At 51.3% G+C, this 19,820-nt stretch overlaps 1 protein-coding gene across 1 annotated transcript in view; it reads right to left on the reverse strand.

The window, feature by feature from the left end:
- HIPK2 (homeodomain interacting protein kinase 2) overlaps window positions 1-19,820 on the reverse strand; it is a gene marked incomplete at its 3' end in the record, with an annotated part of 181,470 nt that overhangs the window by 55,298 nt on the left and 106,352 nt on the right. The window contains exons 3-6 of the mRNA XM_080818744.1: window positions 4,616-4,739; window positions 4,226-4,345; window positions 2,324-2,410; window positions 293-477 (exon numbers count right to left, since the gene is read on the reverse strand). Coding sequence (XP_080674870.1) covers window positions 293-477; window positions 2,324-2,410; window positions 4,226-4,345; window positions 4,616-4,739 — 516 coding nt within the window. The remainder of the gene's footprint in view (window positions 1-292; window positions 478-2,323; window positions 2,411-4,225; window positions 4,346-4,615; window positions 4,740-19,820) is intronic.

Here is a 19,820-nt window from a genome sequence, read left to right on the forward strand (position 1 = left end):
AGCACTCCCTTTATGCATAGGTCCCAGGGGCCGGTTCATCCCGCCCCACGATCTCCCGCCTCCACCAGTCCCTCCTTTTTGGTGTAAAGCAAAGTGTGGCCCTAGGCCGCCCCACCTGGCCGCTGCCTGTTTTTACAAATAACGTTTGATTGAAACGCGGCCTCACTTACTGGCCTCCTGCTTTCAGCTGTAACGGCAAGAGCTACTCTACAAGCCTAAAATAATTACTACCTGGGACTTTAAAGGAAACGTTTGCTGACCCCTAGTGAAAAGCACTGAGCAGGACACCTACTGTGTACTGTGGGGAAAATCGAGTAGGTGTGTCATGGTGACGAAGGGGTGGTTCAGGGTTTCGATTGGAGTGATTCTCTTATCAGCATCTATGGTCAGCATCTTCTTTAACAGGTCGATGAACTCCCGCCGGTCTGCCTTCTCCACCAACATGTCACTGCCTTCCAAATCTGTTGTCATGTTCACCTGGAGGGAAATCGGGACAGGTCACCAAAACCCTGCAGTGCCTCCCCCTTCCCCCGACCGCCCTTATTCTCTGCTCGCGACTCCATCTCCCTCTCAGTCTCCCCTTCCCGATCCCCAGGAAGCTGTCTGTGCGGGTCTCCTGCCACCTGCACGGGCTGTCACTGCCTATAGGTTGTGGCTGCTCCCTTTCTAGGGAAGGCCAAGGGAGGCCAGGGGCGCAGGCTGCGGCCGGTACCCAAAAACACGCAGGAGTGACAGGATGTGCACTGTTCCTGCTTCCATCAGCTGAGCTGAAATGTACCTCACATCACACCTCATTGAAAATAATCCCAAGATGGAAAGACTTCTGGGCACTGGCTGCATAGCAATGTGGATGTGCTTGGTACTACTGAATGTACTTGGTACTACTGATACTACTGAATTAGATCCTTAACAATGGCTAACGCGGTCAGTTTTCTGTGATGCATATTTTACCACAACTCAAAAACAGTAACTACGACCAAGTAGTAAAAAATGAAATACAAAAAAGGGTTATTTATTTAACCTGCAGAGGCCAATGTGACCTCTTCCTCTGTCTATAGTGTTTGCGTCCTCTGGCAGTGCCCTGAGTTAGGGCCAGAATTAATTTCAGCCCCGTCTTCACGGGGCTTACCTCTGGCCAAGGCAAGGAGGATATCTGAACACTGGATTTCTCTTCTAAGAGCAAGCCTAGGGCAGATTTTGAAAGACCTGTTTTGTGGTCCTTTCTATTATTTTCCAAGGCATGCTCTGGAAAGCAATTTCAGTTTTCTCAGGCAATCTAAGCTTCTAATCAACTGACAAGTATCCTTTACTCAGTATCATGATTTTTGGTTACACTCACCTTCAGTAAGAAGTGTGCTGAGTGTTTACTGGTCTATAGCTTCACTTCTCATTGCTTTTAAGAAGAACTCTCTTTGGGTTGTCCTGATTTTAGACTGTCTTTCCACTAAAAATAGCTAAAGTTCTAGAATTTTCTCTGGGCACAAAGGTGAGAGCCTGTGGTCCTTCCAGTGAGCTGAGAGAGACTGACTGGAGTGGGTTGAGTTGTGTGGCAGCAAAAGGTACGTTTAGGTCCTCATGCACAGGACCTGTGAATGTGACCTTATTTGGAAACAGTGTCTTCGCAGATGTCAATCAAGTCGAAATGAGGTCATATTGGGTAGGGTACGTCCCAAACCAATGGCTGGTATCTTTATAAGAGAAAGAAGAGGGAGGTTTGGGTGCACGGATAAGAGGAAAGCCAGGAATAAAGGCCACATAAAGAAGGACGAAGAGGCCGGGGTGAAGCAGTTCCACATCAGGGAACACCGAGGACTGCCAGGGGCCAGCAGACACAGGCCTGAGGCACGGGTCCAAGGCCTCAGTTTCTCTCTAGAGCCTTTAGAGGGGGCTGGTTCTGGCGGTACCTTAATGCCAAGCTTCTAGCCTCTTGAAGTGTGAGAGAATAAATGTCCCCTGTCTAAGTCACCCAGGTGGTAGTACCTTGTTACAGCAGCCGGAGGGGATTAATACACTGAATCATGGGCGTGAGACTCAAATGTGCTTGGGAGCTTGAATTCTTCTCATGAAAACACACTAAGATTGGCCAGTACTTTTTTTTTTTTTTTTTAAACAAATGGCAACCAATCAACTGAAACTATTTTTAAAGAGCTAGTGTAAGATTTTGAAAATGTTCCACCAACCCAATGGTATTCTAAGAGTGGTGTATCACTGTTCAAGGTCAAGGTCAAACATGGCAGTTCTACCTGCCATCTTGTATTAGCAGAAGTCTTGCTGCACTTGGTTTGTAAAGGGCTAATATTGCATACTCACCCATGGGGCTTACCTGGGCCATGTCATCTAAACAGTTGAAAATGTACTTTCTTGCTTCTTTTGACTTAATTCCCGTCTCTGCTTCATGGTCGTCTGGTGTCTAGTCAAAAGAGGCAAAAGCTGATTGATGGGTCATGTGAATTCTTTTCTTGTCACTGACTGCAACCCTGGAACTTCTGCTTCTCACGGAGAAGTCTTTTTCCCGTCTTTCAGAGGACACTTCGAGTCTTCTTAAAGTGTCCTGCTCATTCTCCACACAAACTCCTCTCTCTCTTCTCTCCTTCCCACAGACACCCGGCCTGGCGGGGGCCTACTCTGAATAAGATCCAGAGGGTTCCAACAAGAATATGCCCCATCCCTGATAACTTTCATTCTCTCCTGAGTTTAAGGGATAAGGTGAGGTTCCACATGTGGAAAAGCAGATGCCCTTTTCCACATGGTTCTATAAATCTCAATTTTATTTCTCAAACTCTCATCCAGAGGCTCTCACTGCATTCTAGGCACTGTTCTAAAGCCCATGAGCTCATTCCATATTCTTCGCAACCATCCTAGGTAGGACGATGACCAACCCATGTTCTAGTAGGAGAAAGGAATGGCAAGCTTAAGGAGTCTGCCACGGCGGCGTGGCCAAGGAGCGGCAGCTGGCTGCAGAGTCAGCCTGGGGCTGGGTCATGCACATATGGTGCCTGTACTGGCCTTGGTCTTGGAAGTTGCTGTCTCCAATTATTAGGGGTTTCTGGACTCATCCATGGGTCACAGGTAATTGATCCTCCAAATCTCACTCAAGGATGCCACGCGCCTGGAGCTGTTAGGATCCAGGCTCTGATCCCAGACACGGAGGACTGAGGCTCCTTGCTAAGACACAGAAGCAAACCCTGCCCCTGGCTGGCCTCACCCTCCTCTACCCCGGAACTCTTTTTCACTGGACCTGACCTTGAGCTTCTCACTCTCACAGTTGCCAAATGCCAGCCCTCTCCTCAACAGCCTCAGAGTGCTTGCTTAGCTCTCAAATCTCTTTTCTATATCTGCAACCACGGGCCATACTTTATCATTAAATCATATTAGAATTCGGCTGTGGTTTTTGTCAAAAAAGAAAAAAAAAACACACACACACAACCAACAAACAAAAAACCCCACCTACTCTCTTGCAAAAAAAGAAACACCTAAAATGAACATAAAACATACTTAAGACTTGCATTATTTTCTCCTTCCCAGGAAAATACATTAATTTTAATTACTAGGCACAGATCAAAGTGAAAGCAAAATATGTTTCCGTTAAGGTAAAACCACTCGAGAGTTTATGGTGTGCAATGGTGCGCTTTACCTCCTGCTGGCTGGGACCAACAGACCCCTCCCTAGAGCCTTGGATGCCATGTTGCTGAGGCTGTTTCCTCTGCCTAAAAGGCCCTCTTCATCCTTTTGGGCCCAGCTCAAATGCTCCTCCCAGATCTTCTGTCCCAGGCAGTAGTCAAGGCTCCCTCCTTATGGCCCCACACTCTGTCCCCACCAGGGACAGGGCCCTTGCGACAGGGTGGGGCAGAGGGGCTTGGGCTCGCCACATGCATCCAGGCTCCCTTTGGACTGGGAGCTCCTCGAGGGTAGAGAGTGGTTCATTTCTGTCTCCAGCACAAACCCAACAAGTCGCGGTTTACTGAGATTATATCCCAGAGTTTAGCCACCAGAATTTGGGATCTGAGCTTTGCAGGCAGCAGGCCGAGCCAAGCGGTGCTTTTGAACATCCGAATTCATCCATCTCATACATCAACAACGGTCGCCCCTCTCCCGTGCTGCTGACTGAATCAAAGCGAAAGCCACAATCTGTGCGCTGATGGCCAAAGCTCCCCACTAACTGGACGGTGCCCTTCATCCCCGAGTGTCAGGCATTGGGGAGGAGTGGAGGGGACGCTCTTCCTACCTTCAGCCTCCACAAAGGATATGGTGAGTCTGTGTCACGGTTGAAAAACCTAGTTGTCTTTGTCCCTGCGCTTAATAAATATTCAGCTGGCAAACCCTGTGTTTGTGAAATATACCGGATCTGCAAGAGAAGATGAGAACGAGGTCAGAGCGTTTCCTGTCGCTGTACATATGGTGTACTTGTGACTCTGGTGCCTTTGAGAAAAAGATGACAATTTTATAGAGAAAGAAAGAAGTAACAGAAGAAAAAGGGGCAAGAAAGAGGAATAAAGAAAAAAAAGTGCTGTTCTGAGAAACAAGGTTTGGGAGACAAGGAACAGCCTATAACCCAGCCGCATGTCAGGTTGTAAAGGAAGGGCTTCTTGGGGACGCCTGCACTCCCTGGACTCACCTGGTCGTACTCGGAAGCCCCCGGATAGAGCGGCCAGCCCAGGAACAGCTCCGCAATGACGCAGCCCAGGGACCACATATCAATTGCCTCACAAAACGGTAAACCAAGGATGATCTCGGGGGCTCTGAAAAGGAAGAATGGGAGAGAGATCATTAGCAATTTGGAAGTGCGGGCAGCTACTTCTACACGAACTCTCCATAAAATTCTATCTTTCAAACCCGGGGTGCCATGACTGCCCCCCTCTAAGGGACCTGTGGTTCTTGTACTGTGTGGCCGTGATCCCTCCATTCTTGGGCTTGGTCCTCTCCGTAAGCAGGCAGTATGGTCAGATGGCTGGCTGAGATGAAGGGGAGGTCTAGAATAGACCTCCAGGGAGCCCCATCCGTTGACTTCATTGCCATTATACTCCAACCAGATGAACTAGTAACCACTTTAGAGAGACTCACGCGTTATCTTTTGTAACTGAAGACCCAGGAAACCAATCTTTAGAGAATGCCTGGTTTTTACAAAGGAATTCTGAAATACAGGTGTTCTACTTTCAGTAATAGAGAAAGCAAGAGGCCTCTACCCAGAATAAGGGGATCCAACCCCAAATCCGTTAATGCCAATGATCCATCTTCTTAGGAGCCTGAATCACACTTTTGTAAGGAAACACTAATATTTTTAATCATCAGCTTCTAAAAAGGTAGTCTTCTAAAAAGTCCTCTGATAGCATAATTACAGAACCCTGTTCCTGAATCCATAATCTGGGTACCAGTCCAAACCCCATTATAAACCCGTTCCTGACTGTAGGATTATGTCCCTTCATGTGGCAGACAAGGTTACCTGCTGGAGCTTCTGAAGGAAACCACCTAAATTCAAAGGGAAATTTTCACATGTAGTTAGTAACGAAAACCAAGGAGACCACAAAGCGCATTTTCTTTTCTAAGAATGTGTCATGCTTAAGTAGGGGTACATTTTGGAGAAAACCAGGTTCAAAGTAGGAGATATGAACACAGCTTTAAAAAAATGTGGCTCAAGGCATTCTGCTGATAATGAGATGCATTAGCCCGGCTTCTGTTTTCTCTGTAAATTTCCCACTTGATTAAGCAATGCCAGAAGACGCCACTCTCCTACCCTTTCAGGAGCCTGGAGTGGGAGCGGTGGGAGCTGGGGAGACGGCTCCGTCTGGGTTATCTTCACCCAGCCAGCACGGGAGGAGGGAGCCAGAGTGTGCTCAAAACACCCTCCTCGTCTTGGGGCTTCGAGCTGAATTCTCCCCACTTAAAAAGCATCGCCCCACCTCGCTCTTTTAAATTTGCTCTCATGGCTCATCTTTTGTCTCCAGATCATAGTGCTGAAGAAAACCAACAAAAACCAAGACGTTTTGTTGCAAAGTCTTGATTCTTCGGGAGTAAAGAGGCATTTCCTCACTTGCTCTGAGCTGGGGATTCAGCACTAATGCCAGGTGCTTCTAGAAGGCCAGAGTCCTCAGTCTGGGCTCAAAACATCCTCTTGCCAGAGTCCGAGGCCGGGTGGGTCTTCCCTGTCCCCTCACTGCTGGTGTCCCCAGCTGCCAGGGTTCTGCTGGCACCTCCCCCTCCCGTGGGGCCCTGTGCCCTCCAGTCCCAGTTGCTGGCGGCTCGTGTGCACGTGGAAGGACGCTGCTGTCCTCCGGCACTCAGGCACTGGCGGGGGGGGGGGGTCCTATGGATGCTTTAGGCACATCCCTGCCAGACTGCCCTGTGTCATGGGGCCTTCAGTCCCACAACAGGCCGAGGTCGCTGTGTCCAGGGTTGCCCCCACACACCAGGGCTTCGCGAGTCCCCTGGAAGTCCCCTGCCAGTCACCTCAGGCGCCACGGTGGATGGTGTAAATGGATGAGATGACTGCAGGTTGTCTCTAGCAGTGCCATCCCCCTTATTCCACATGCGTCGGCATCGGCCTGCCTTTCCGCCATCTCCGTTCTAGAGTATGTCCTCTCACACGCACATCAGGCCTCTCCTTGGTGGGGGGGACGAGCTCCTGCCCCGGTTCTGGCAAAGCTCCCGGCAGGCAGGCGGCTGCAGGATCACCCAACTCCACACCTGTCTCCCTAGTCCTGTCTCCAGGTTGGGTCTCGGGAACACACTGGCCTCGCAGGGCCGACCTTCCTAACTGATTAATCGGCTTGCTCTCACGCCCCGGAGCAGGCTGTGTGAAACCTCTGGAAACCATGTCCCAGTTTCTGTTTCCTGAGGGCGGGCAAGGCTGAAGTCAATACACAAGACAGGTGCAAAGGGGACTTCTGGGATGTTCTCCGGCAAGAAACACCAGACATGGGTTTCGTCAACAGAAGTTACCCGAACAGGGTCTGTGAAGACCGCTCTCAGTCCATTTTCTACTAGAAAATGAGGCGGTGGCCATTCGCCACGCCAGGACATGGACAGCAGTACATGTTTCTTGCTGTGAACACGATGGTCCAAGGCTCAAGCGTCGGGCCACACGCCTGCAGGACAAAAGCAGTAGAAGGCAGGGTCCTGTCCCCGAGGGGCTGGGATGGCAACACGAGCCCACGTGACAAGGCAGGCTGAACACTACTCGTGTGCAACACAAACACGTAGACACAAAAACGGCTAATTCAAGCGTACAAGCATGCTCTGGGTTCTCCCATTTCAAAAAATAAAATAGAACATAAGGACAAAGCAAACTAAACATGAAACCAAACCCTTCTGCCATCCCTTCATGTCCCCACAGCTGTGGCCCCGTTTCTCTGCCCCTGACCCCCCGGATCTCCAAGGTCGTCTCCTGTATCCTCTGCCCACCCCACCCCCCCCCCCATTTCTCGCCCTTCTCTAGCTGGATTTCACTCTCTGCTCCACTCAAGGGCGCACTCCAGACTGTTGTCATGTCACATCCCCTGGTCAGCTTCTCAGCTCCGTGACACATGTCCTTCCCACAGGTGGCCATCCCGTCCCGTTCCTGTCTTGAAACACACAGTCGGGGTTGTCAGACCCCACACGTTCCCACATCTGTCCTGTTTCTTTTGCTGGTTTGTCCTCCGCTAGCCACCAATCCGTCCATGTGGCCACTCACAAGGATCTCTCCGACTGGCCCCTGATTCTCCACGTCTGCTGCCACTGCACTGGCCCTGGAGCCCCCTCTCGGGTCATTTCTTTGGCCTTTCCTTCCCCGGTGGCGGCCGCTCTCTGTGCAGCTGCCGGAGCAGCGAGACCACCTCTGCCTTCAGTCTCAGGCCTGCAGAGGCTCCCGGCGGCCCTCGGATGGAAATTAAATCCCTCCACGGCCCACGCGACCTCAGCGATCGGGACCCTGCCCTGCTCTCCACTGTCCTTTCAATTTCAGTTTCTGGAGGACCCCAGCTCCTTCTGGACCGGGAGCCTCCGTGTGGCATTGGCTGCCCCCTCATCCTTCAAAGCTCAGCGTAATTGTCACCGCCACAGACAGGCCTCCCCTGACACCAGTTAGTCTCCATCTCCAGTGCCATAAATGTCACTTTACGGCACTTCCCCAATAACCTGCGCGCTGTGTCTCCCCCTGCTCCGTCCACAGGGCAGCACAGTGCCTGGCATTTGGTAGCTACTCAATCAATAAGGACTTGTTGATTGAATAAACCTTCATTAAACGTAAGGAAGTGCTAAAATATGCGACTCCGGTGACAAGTTCTCAGGCAGCACAAAGAGGAGAGCAGAAGGGGTAAATCTTCATGAGGGAACAGAAGCCGGGCACGAGGGGCAGGATGTCACCTGAGAAACAGCAGGCCTCCGTGCGGGCAGGAACCCCGGGAGTGGGGCCTGGAGGACACCGACCGGCAGGCTCACCAGCGGATTCCAACACAAAGGCCGGAGAGAGCGGCAGGGCTTGGCTGGGGGCTCCAGGGTCCTGAGGAGGCTGGAAAGGCCTCATGGCTCAGGCGTCCCGAGCCCGTCTCTTCTGAACCCTCTGGAAGCCAGCGCTGCCCTCCGCTTGCTCGTGGCTCTTCAGAACAGGCCTCTAGCCCAGCCCCCTACGGGCCACTTGCCTTTGGTTTCGCTCTTTTCCAATCCCCCCTCAAAACTCTCCTTCACTCCTTTTCTGGCACACACGATACCCTGATCACATCTCTGCGACGGCCTGGGCCCTCCGCCCCTGATTCCTCTGCAAACCCACGCTGCCCACCTTCTCCGTGCCGGCACGCTGGGGATGAACTCATGACCGCCGACAACCAGCTCGCTCCAGACATTCTGAACACACGTTAGCACACCGGCCCCCCCTTGAGCCTCCTGGGGGGCAGGCTCTGGGTCTTGCGTGCTCTGTGAGCGCCTGCTGGACATCTAGGCCAGGAGCCCTCGGCTAAGGAAGGTGCTTGCCTACCTGGCTGTCCGGAGTCCTCTGGGTACTGAAGACCATTCTGCTGTGATCTTGCACCCGCCCTGTTCCCTGCACTGCCAGTCCCTACAGCTCTGAGCCCCTGGAAGTTCAAAGTGAAGCCTCAAATCTGTTTCCTTTTGTTCAGCGCACCTGAGGCATGTCTGATGGTGGCTGAGGCTCGTTTACTCCTGACTGAAGTGAGAGCCATTCTCGCCAACAGCTGGTCTGAGCGAGAAGTTGGCTCAAGCTCCGCTCATTCACTCAATTTCTCCAATGTCCAAACCGCCATGTCCTGTTTGCTGTGTGTCATGCACTGTGCTGGAGACAGAAAAATAAATGAACCCGACCCTATGGTTCCTCCAGGAGCTCACTGTCTAGTTGCAGGTGAGGGCATGCAATGGCTAACATACAAGGAGCGGAGTGCGCGCCCAGTGCATGAGGGGGGTAATGCCTGGGGGGGTTGGGGGAGAGGCAGAGCCGGGAGGGCTTCCTGGGGGAAGTCTGAGCTGCGTCTCGGTAGGTGGACAGGCGGTGGTGGCTTCCGGGGCACAGGGCAGGGTGAGTGCAAGCCCCACGCCCACCCCGTCCCCACGGCATGGCTGTGTCCACAGCATGAGCACAGGGCCCGGGCATGGAAGAAGACATGCTCCTTACACGTCTGTAGGAATCTTTTTGTTCCAACCCCACACCCCCAGCGGCAGCACCTTCCTCTGAAGCTGGCGCCTTCTCTCTGACGACAGGCCCTATGACAAAGGGCACACCTCTTGGCCTTTCTGCTTCAAACCTGACACACTTAAAAACAAAAAGAAAACATTCTGGTTTCTTCCATGGGCTCTGTTTCTGTTCTCAGCTCAGTTCCACAGCAGGTAGGGCTGCTGGTTTGGGAAACGGGCCTTCCCCATTGGGCTCCAAATCATCCAGGTTCTGTTAATGACTCATCCTTCATTTGCCGCCCCATGGAATCATCTTACAAGTCTCCTCGTTGCTATTTTGGGATACCCAAAATACTTTAAACATATATGACGTGCCACATAAAATTTGTACCTAAGGAAGAGAGAGATTGTTCCTTTCCAACATTCCCACAGCAAGACACAGAAAATTCTATTTTTCTATAGAAGGAGAATAAACAACTGTCATTTTCGACACATGAATTATTGAAGCTTTGATATTTCACTGCACTAGCTTTCCTCGCAGCACCCCGAGCGGATAGGGTATTCCCAGATCATGCCCAGACCACGTGAACCCACGAGGCAGTGACCCCCCCCACAGAGGTGTGGAGACCACACAAGCTGAGTGGGAATGACATAGGCTTGTAGGCGGAATCTGGTGCTGGCAGGTTCTAGCTGTGTCCTCGACTTCCTGATGCTGGTACAAGGCTGAAACGAAGCAGAGCACCATTGTAGGATGCACCTAGCAGAGCGCCTGGCAGAGAACAGGCAATCGAAACATATTCAATCACTTATCTGTAACGTGTCTGTTCACAGCAGTCAAATAAAGAGCATCCCTTTTCCTCATTTTTAAAGGCCACTTTCTTCCTTATAGGTGGAAACATTAGGAAAACTGCTTAAATACATTAAAACATACACATTATACATTTTTGTTTCATTTCTTTCTATAAAAGGCACAAAAGTGAGTATTTTTTGCTGTAACCAACAGCCAAATGCCTACCACCTCACTTCAGAAAGAAAACTGCCTAGCCACAGGCCCCACGCTTCCCCTTGGCACAGGGAGACGCTGTCCCGAGCCTGCATGCCCTTTCACGGTACCATTTCTGGCTCACCTGGCCTCCCTGGCCAAGTGGACGACCAGAGTCGATGTCTCGATCATTTTCACGGTGCCTAGTAAAACAAGTGCAAGGTTCACGGCCACTCCCAACTTGGGCAATAAATCTGCAACACTAATCAGAGAGCCCAGGAAGAACTGTGCATTTCTGGAAAAATGTTACTCAATTTCTCTGAGTTTTTATTTTCCCATCTATGAAATGTGATTATTAATCTTTTTTTCTCTCGTGTCTCTGCAGCACCGTATGAAGATAAATGATGGTCGGTGGAATTATAAAGCAGTTTGAACTCCTTGGAAGCAAGACACTCTATTAGTCCATGGTATTTTATAATCACTGATATTATAAGGTGTACTTGAGTTGAACTGCAGTGAAAAAGCCCGTTCCCACAAATATATGTAGATTGAAAGTAACCTCAATGTGGCTGGGGCAGAAGCAATCAAAATGTAAAATTGTATTTCAGATGGGTTGTTCAATCTTAGGTTTCCACTGCAAATATAAGGGGACTCAGAAATGCTGACATGAGCTCTGAGCCACTATTTGTGCTGGTGACCCGGGGTGGGAGGTAAGGGGTCACATCAAAGCAACCCAGGACCCAAGAAACAGCAGAAATCGGAGGACTGGAAGGAGGCTATTTTAGAGAAATTGAACGGCAAAGCTCGAGGGATCCGCACAGAAGACAGCCCGCGGGGTAAGTGCAGGCGAGCGCGTCTCAGGACGGCCAGATGGAGAGAGAACCCATCCACCGGTCACCAGTGGGCGGATAGGAAAATGGGGAGCAGCGTCCCTGAAGGATGTCTTCATACCATGTCTGGGGGACCCAGGAAGGTCCAGTGGAGATCGAACTAGTTAGTGATCAAGGCCTGGCAAAGCCAAGGCCAACCTGGGATTTGATTTTGAGAAAGACACAGCTTCCTTGGTGAACAGGACATGTGAGAGAAATGGCTTTGTCTTTGACTGGGGAGCTGGGTAGATGAGAACGACAAGAGGACCGAGGGATGGAGCTTCAGGGACGAGCCACAGGGTGAGGCTGGCCAGAAGCCCACTTGTTGCGTTGGCTTGCGCTCAGCTACGGAGACGAGGAGTCTGATTTGCAAAGGCCTGACCAAGCACTGCGGAGTGTTGAGATTTCTAGACACATTCCACGGAAGTAGCTTTGCCCTGTAATAAGCTGAGGACGGCACCGTGGTGGAGGGCTGCCCCAGGGAGCAAGGCTCTTATTCTAAAAGGAGAGCTAGGAAAGACGCCCCACTCATGCCGGGGGGGGGGGGGGTGGTTCCAGCTCAGGGATACTCATGCAGCAAAGTCACTGCATGGATGTTCTCGAAATTCTACCTCAGGCACACTGCTGATGTCCATGACACTGTGTGCTGAGGAGCATCAGTTCAAGACCCTCGCTGGAAATTCTCTTCTAACTGAATGTCTCCAGCCATCATCAAGAGAAATGCTCAAGACATTAGAACAATTCATTACGTCCATATGGAAGGCGGATTATAATAACCACGATCTGGTCTAGATGTTGTCATTTCTCATGTCAGATTTGGACGGTCTCCCAGAGGAAGCTGGCTTCTTTGATTCAACTGACCACTTCCAGGGTAATGTCAGAATCAGAGTGACAGTTTTTTGATCTGTATGGGCAATGAACATCTTGGCTCGGAAGGAGACTTTCCTGATATACACTCAGTACATACACAGCTGACCCTCGAAAAACATGGAGTTGGGGTTCCAACTCCCTCTTGGCCAAGCAGCCGAAAATCCACATATAACTTGACTCCCCCAAAACTTAAACTACTTGTTGACTGAAGCCTTACTGATAACTAGTCGATTAACACATTTTTGTACGTTATATGTATTATATACTGCATTCGTATGGTAAGTAAGCTAGAGAAAAGAAAATGTGATTGAGAAAATCGTAAGGAAGAGAAAATATATTTACAGTACTGTATTGTATTTATTTAAAAAAGATAAAACCCAAAATAAAACCTGTGTATAAGTGGACCGTGCAGAGTGCAGCACCAAAATCTAACTTTCTTGCTTACATTCCAGAAGAAAAGGCTGGATCTAGAACTTAATCCCCAAAGCTTCTAATGATGTTGGTGTAAATTCAAAACCAGGACTCAGATGTCTGGAGTATATTCTGATGATAGCCTCGAAATTCCTTCTAGATCTCAATGAGAAATGTCCCTATGAAGAAATCAGCCTAGATCCCACGATGGCTCATTTCAAAGATGCTCACACCGCCCTGTAGTTCCTTACTCCGCTGACATACACTGCGTCTACTTTGCCCGTACCTCCCAGTCTGGTCTCTGGTGCCTCGACCAAGAAGCCAAGGGCTGCTGGAAAATGCCTGGTCCTGCCTCCCAGCCCCCACAGGACTATAAGATCATAAGGTTTTATGCTCTCACTTTTTCCCAAAGTACGTGCTCAATAAATGTCTACGTACGCGCCCGTCAGCCAGGGAAAGAGAATCGCAGGTTTCTGCACATATCTACCTAGACCAATTCTTCTCACTTATATGCTGCTCCAGGTTCTTTTCCCGATCTTTTTTATCTTTTTTTTTTTCAAAGATTTTATTTATTTATTTGACAGACAGAGATCACAAGTAGACAAAGAGGCAGGCAGAGAGAGAGCAAGGAGGAAGCAGGCTCCCTGCTGAGAAGAGAGACCGATGCGGGGCTCGATCCCAGGACTCTGGGATCATGACCTGAGCCTAAGGCAGAGGCTTTAACCCACTGAGCCACCCAGGCACCCCTATTAAGTTGTTTTTTATTGTAGAAGATAAGACACAAAGAAGTATACAAAGCAGAAACACGGAGCTCAACAACTTCTCAGAAGGCGACCACTAGGGTTCCCCACCTGGCAGGTGAAGACACAGAGCGTGGTCAGCGTCGCAGAGCCCCTGCGCATTCCCTCCCACGCGCCACCCCCTTTCCACCTGTGGTGGCACCGTGCAGCCAGTGCATCAGTGGGCAGCGTGGACCCGAGGCCTCAGGATGCCGGCTCCCCAGAGAGGCGGGCTAGAGGGCGGGCTCGGCACCAAGCCCTGGAGCCGGGAAGATGACGGGGCCGGCTGAGAGAGAACCGAGACACAGCCTCAGATTGTCCTTTTAGTCCCTTTGGTTGATTGTTTTCCTTCTGCTTTGTTGCTGGTCTGTTGACTAAACCTGAGGGCTGAACTGTGCATTTAGAGCTTCCCCGGGGAGCCTGCCTATTCTCGAGTCCCGCTGCCACCTGCTGCCACCTCTCAGCTGCTCCTCTTCTCTTGGCACCAGGAGGGAGTTTGGAATTTCAGTTCCTGGGGATCAACTGCAAACACAGCCCCCCACCTCCCTTGATTCAGAGGGTGATGTGTTACCCACCAGCGGAGGGAAAGGAGCGGTCAGGCCAGCGGGGAGAAGGCTGGCCTCTTTCACACTGACAGTCAACTCGCGGCTCACCCTCCACCCCAGATACGAGCATGGGACGAAGGTAATATCACTTACGGGGAACTCTGCCAATTTAAATGTCAGTAAACATTTGGTTAATTATTTAGCTTCAGCGGGTTCATAGTGAGTCCTCCGAGATGTTTGCTGGATGGACGGATGGACCTACACGGGGCTGAAGAACCACGATGCTTTCCTGCTAGAGGTTTCTGGGCTGGCCCTGGAGAGGCCCAGGGGTTCTCCGCTCTTAGTGAGTGAGCTGAGCTGTAACAAAGACGAGGCTCATCCTCAGCCCGTTTCCTTTCCTGCCAGCACCATAGGATCCCATGGTGCATGGGGCTGAATTGCCAGGCCCTCTCCACAGCTAATGGCCAAGGATTAAGAAACAGGAACTGAAGATGGAAACCTGGTCCTTCTTGAGAGGGAGATGCACTGAGTGTCACCGAATGGAGAGACACAGCAATCGAGAGCGCAGAGGCCGGAGACCTGAGCTATGAAAGGGAATCCCCTGAGTACAGATGCCAAACACAGACGAGAGGGTCAGTTTCCACTGTGGCCACCGGAATACTCCCACACCTCCGAACAGGCCTCCCTCCCCGTGTGGCGCTTTGGGGAAAGAATTACCGAGCAAGAGGGGCTGACGCCTGCTAACACGCCACCCAACCCAGTCTGCAAATAAGGCCAGGAGCTGTGCTGGCCAGTGGGGCCGGTTCTAACCCAGGAAGTACAGCATCAGTCCTGTCCCCAAGCATGCGTGCATGGGGCAGTGGAGCCCCGTGGACGAGACAGGCCTTGCTCCTGGGGGGGTGCACTGTATGCTGGCCTTGCCAGGAGACCAGACCCACAGAAGAGGGCAGAGAGCGCAGCCTTCACCAAATTCGGTGGCAGGAGAGGCCACAGGGTGGGCTTAACAGTAGCCTGTTCGGACCTGCCACGGTCAGGACAAGGAGGGAGCACCCCAGGCAGGCCAGTTCATCTTCCAGCAGGAGTTTTGCCAAACAAAATGGGCATAAATTTTAGGTCTTCAGCCAAGGGCAGCTTATTCAGGGAAACCCTTCCAACACTCAACTTTTCCTAAAGGAGCTGAAACAAAATAGAACAAACAAAGCCCACGTTGGCTTTCTTGTGTGTGTTTGGGTCACGGAGGGAAAAGCCCCTCTGGCTCTTTCCAGCTCACACGAGGGGGTGCTGGAGCACAGTGGACACAAGCTCGGACACGCTGGAAAAGGCCTCTGAACCTTCAACCCCCAGGGCTGGAGGGGTGGGCATCCCTCTGGGGAGGCCGCTGGGCCACATGGTCAGCACAGCCACATGTAGAGCCACATGTGGAGCACAGGGGACGTTTCTGTGAGGGGGAGGGGAGGTAGTGTCCCCCCAGATGAAGATATCACTGCCCTATCTTCCCCTTAGCTGCTTTTCTCACCCTAACAATGGGGCCTCTTTGTACCCAGAGCGGGCCTCTCCTGCATGCCTGCGAAATGCAGCAGCCTCCAGCAAGTTCCTTTTGCTCTCTTGAGCACCAAACACTACTTTAGCCAATGAGCTAACCAGTGCCTGGAATCAGGGAGATGCCACTCGTAGGTGGAGCTCAAGGCACAAGGCGAAAAGAGAGGAAGAAGGGAGGGAGGGAGGGACTGAGGCAGAACCATCCAGACTCACCGGAGTGGTCAGGGTGGGGGCCCCTGACACTCCCCACCCCCCCATGCTCCCAGTTTGCCTCTTTGGAAAGTGCCTCTTCTGGCTGCCGTCTGAAGCCTCCAGGGGCTCTCAACAGGAAGCCTGCCTCTTCCAGAAGCTTTCCCTGCCCGGGGAACCCTCCTGCTCTGGGTTCCCGCAGCACACCCACTGCCCGTGTGGCTCTTCCGCTTGTGCCTGCGCCGATACTCATGATTGTTTAAAATCAGCTTCTCAGCGAGACTGGAAGCATCTCGAAGCGGCAGGTTGTGTTCTTTATCTCTGTGTGCCTCACAGCACCCAGCAGAGTCCTGGGTCCTCCACAGACGTCTGCTGTCATGCTTCACGCTCAGGAGCTAGAAGAGGCTACGGCTCCATTTTTTCTCCCGGACCACCAAGCATCAGGCAAGAACAGAGTAAATGCTCGATACACGATGTCCACTGAACTGGATGGATTATCTGAGGATGAAACTTACTGTTTGCTTGTTCATGTTAGGGTCAGAGGAGCGGTAGGGAGCAGGCGGCTCTTCTGAGTCCTTCTCTGATAATGGGGATTTCCATGGGGAAATTTGAACAGAAACCGATAAAACTCTATTTATTTTTAATGGGAGAAGCTTGGCATAGGAAGTTTGTTATCTTTAAAATATATATATAAGCGGAGGAGTGGTGCGTGAAAAGGAGAAACTATTTATCTCTCTGGAGATGAAGAAACAAATAGCCAGAGAAAATGGGAAGAAAGGAGGCAGTTAGGGAGATTTTTTAGATTTTCAACTAAAAAAACCCACGAGCAATTAAGCGGGTGTCTGAAAGAATGGCGGTGATGACGGCTGTGAAGAGCTCAGTTTCTTTTTTGCCAAAGAACAGGAGTTCTGAGACATCACTTACAGCCACTGAGTGCCTGCTTGTCACGCTCGCCTCTGTGGCGCGCCGGTCTGTAAGTAGGTCTAGGTGTGCATGCATTTAAGCCTGCCCTGGATTCCCCCAGGAGAGCAGAAGTTCCTTGAGGAGAAAGAACCTATATTTGTTTCCTTCTGCGGGTGGAGGCTGGGCGCACAGCAGGTGTTCAATCAACATTAACCCGCTAACCCGAGCTAACCAAATCCTGTCCCTGGTCTGAAAGGCCCTGACACAGAACTGTCTAGTTCCTTTTCATTTGGCCTCAAGAGACTTCGTTTTTCAAGGAACAAAAACAATCCCAAATACCCCCAACATTCAACTCAAGAGTCAATTGCAAGGCTAAGTGAGACTCTTCGGATGCCTCTTTAACGATGCTTATTTGTGTGAAAATCAAACAGATCTTCCTTCTTTCTCTCTCCTGGGGTTCCTTGACTTCACAGAGGCTGACAGCCCTCAGCTGATCCGAGAGCCCAAAGTTAGGGGACATCACCAGGGAGTCACAGTTGAGCCAGGAAATCGACGGCAGCAGAGGGAAGGGAGGAGGACACAATGCTGAGTATGTCAGGTCACGAGGAGGAAGGGAAGGACACAGGGCACACGTTCCCCAGCCCCGGTATTCCTTTCCTCCCAGGATCGCACCGACAGCTTAAATGTGAATGAGCATCATCCCTGCGTGCACGTTAACATCTGGCTGAAATGACTGTTCTGCAAGTGGGAGCTTGCCGTCCATCCCTGGCTCCATCATCTTCCTACCAAACAGCCACGTCCCACACATTTCTCGCCGGTCTGCCTGCACCATTACTAAGGACCACCCTGCCGAGCGCCCTGCTTGGCCGGGGTGGGGTGGGGTCGGGGGGGCGGACGGAGAGAAAGGATGCTGCAGGGCGATCTTCTTTTCCTGTATGGACTGTGTTCAATACGGACAAATATTTGTGTAGCCTCTGTGTTTACCATTAATACTGGGACAAAGTAATTAGCGGCTACATTCTTCTTTGGGAAGCAGCAAAGCACAGGGGGGCGGGGGGGGGCGGGGGAAGCAAAACCCCGAACGGAAGAACAGAAATGCTAAAAGCTGGCATCTGAAGGTATTATTCAAAAACAATATGGGAAAAGGCAGAATTGTATTTCCTCTGTTCTTCTAAGGGGAAGTTCAGAAAAAGGTCAGAAAGAGAACAATGCCGGCCATCTATCACAGCAGCCTCTAACCTAGAAAGGTTACTTACAACACTGCAGCCTCATTTCTCAATTCCGTAATTACCACCCCCCTTCCACCGATCGCACACCACCTCGGCCTTATGAATCATGCATTTCATTTCCATTTACCAACACCTCGACTCGGGGACCACCGTCAAGGTGCAGTGGGAGGGGCTCGGTGGTGCCGGACCCCTCCCCAGGTGCACACGGGAAGGCTGCACAGCCCCTGCGCCCCAGGGCACACTCCCGGACTCGGCTTGTGTTGACCTTCAACTCCCAGCCTCAGGTTTTGTTTATCGAACAAATAAGCACTAGCTACCAGTGGGGAATTTCCTCGGGGAAATCACGTCAGGGCACCTTTCTTTCCCCTTAACATTTTTATTCAGGTGAAATCTGGTTAAAATGACTATTAAGGATGGTTCTTGAAGAAGGCAAGGGTAAGGTGCAGCCTGGGGTGGGTGTGTGTGTGTGTGCGCGCGCGCGCGCGTGTCTGTGCACGCACGCGTCCTGGCAGCGCCCACTCAGTCCTGCTCTTTGAGTTGGGGTGGGAGGCTGGAAAGGAGGTATCAGAAATAGATCCCTCGACAGGAACTGGAGTAACCCCTCTCCCTGTCTGTAGCCTCTGATTAACTGGCGCCCACCCCCCACTAATTCAGAGGGCCCCAGGGAACCTCTGAGGGCTATTTGTCTTCACAAGGGCTATTAATATATCAAAGGGGTTCTACTCTTTATTCAGGACGCTACATCTTGGGGATTTTCCTTTCAAATCCTTAAAAAACATTAGGTTCAGTAGAGAAGTGTCATCTCAGGCACCTGGGAGAATATCAGAACAAGGCATGCCCCGCGAAGCGGCAGAGGTAAGCAGTAATTGAAAGGGTTTCCTTGAAAAGCAGCTGGTACACTTAAGTCTATCACTCCAAGAGGTGACACAGGTAAGTTTCCAAAAGTATTTAAAAAAAATGAGTTGACACATTTAGGGAAGACGGGTCTAGGATGGGCTATACAAACAGGATACTTAGAGGTGCCTGGGTGGCTCAGTGAGTTAATTAAGCGTCTGCCTTTGGCTCAGGTCCTGATCCCAGGGTCTTGGGACTGAGACCCGCATTGGGCTCCCTGCTCAGTGGGGGGTCTGCTTCTCCCTCTGTGTCTGCCTCCTCCCCCCCCCACCCCGCTCATGCTCTCTCATGTGCGTGGGTGCACGCTCTGTCTCTCAAATAAATAAAATCTTAAAAAATAGGATATTTTAATTTCTGAAGCTGATCCCAAGGACACAATAGTAGATGGGGTAACTGTTACATAATTGTTATTCCCTTAAGATTTTTTGAAAAACTACTCTCAGTGTTGGATCATTTGTTTACAAGGACTTCCTGAGGGTCCAGGCAGCCAGCCTCCAGGACAGCTCCGGGTGATGCTCACCTTCCAGTGTTTTCAACATCCCCGTGGGGGCCCCTCCAACACCAAACAGGATTTTGCAGAAATGAGGACGTCTGACATGGGAGATGGGGTCATAAGGACGCAGCAGCCGCCCACTGGTCAGGGAGATGCCCATGCCATGCTATGAGGACACCCACTCAAGCAGCCCCATGCAGATGCCCACAGGGCAAGGTTGCCAGGACGGCCTGCGAGCCGTGAGTGTGGGCCACCGTGGCTGGTCCTCCACCTCACAGGAGAACCTGGGCAGCATCATCCAGTCCAGCTGCAGCCGTGTTCCTGGCCCACAGGAGCTGTGAGGGAATCCATGCTCACTGCGGTGCGAAGCCACGGAGTTTTGAGGTCATTTCTTGCACAGCCATAGCAGATGCCCAGCTGCGTGCGTGCCTCTAAGCGAGGACAGAGCACAGAAAGCACAGAAAGGAAGGTGGGGGCTCGATCTTTCCTCAAGCCTTAGCTGAGTATCTGCCCGGGACCC

The sequence above is a fragment of the Martes martes genome (assembly GCF_963455335.1).
Source record: "Martes martes genome assembly, chromosome: 11".
NCBI classification, from domain to species: domain Eukaryota; kingdom Metazoa; phylum Chordata; class Mammalia; order Carnivora; family Mustelidae; genus Martes; species Martes martes.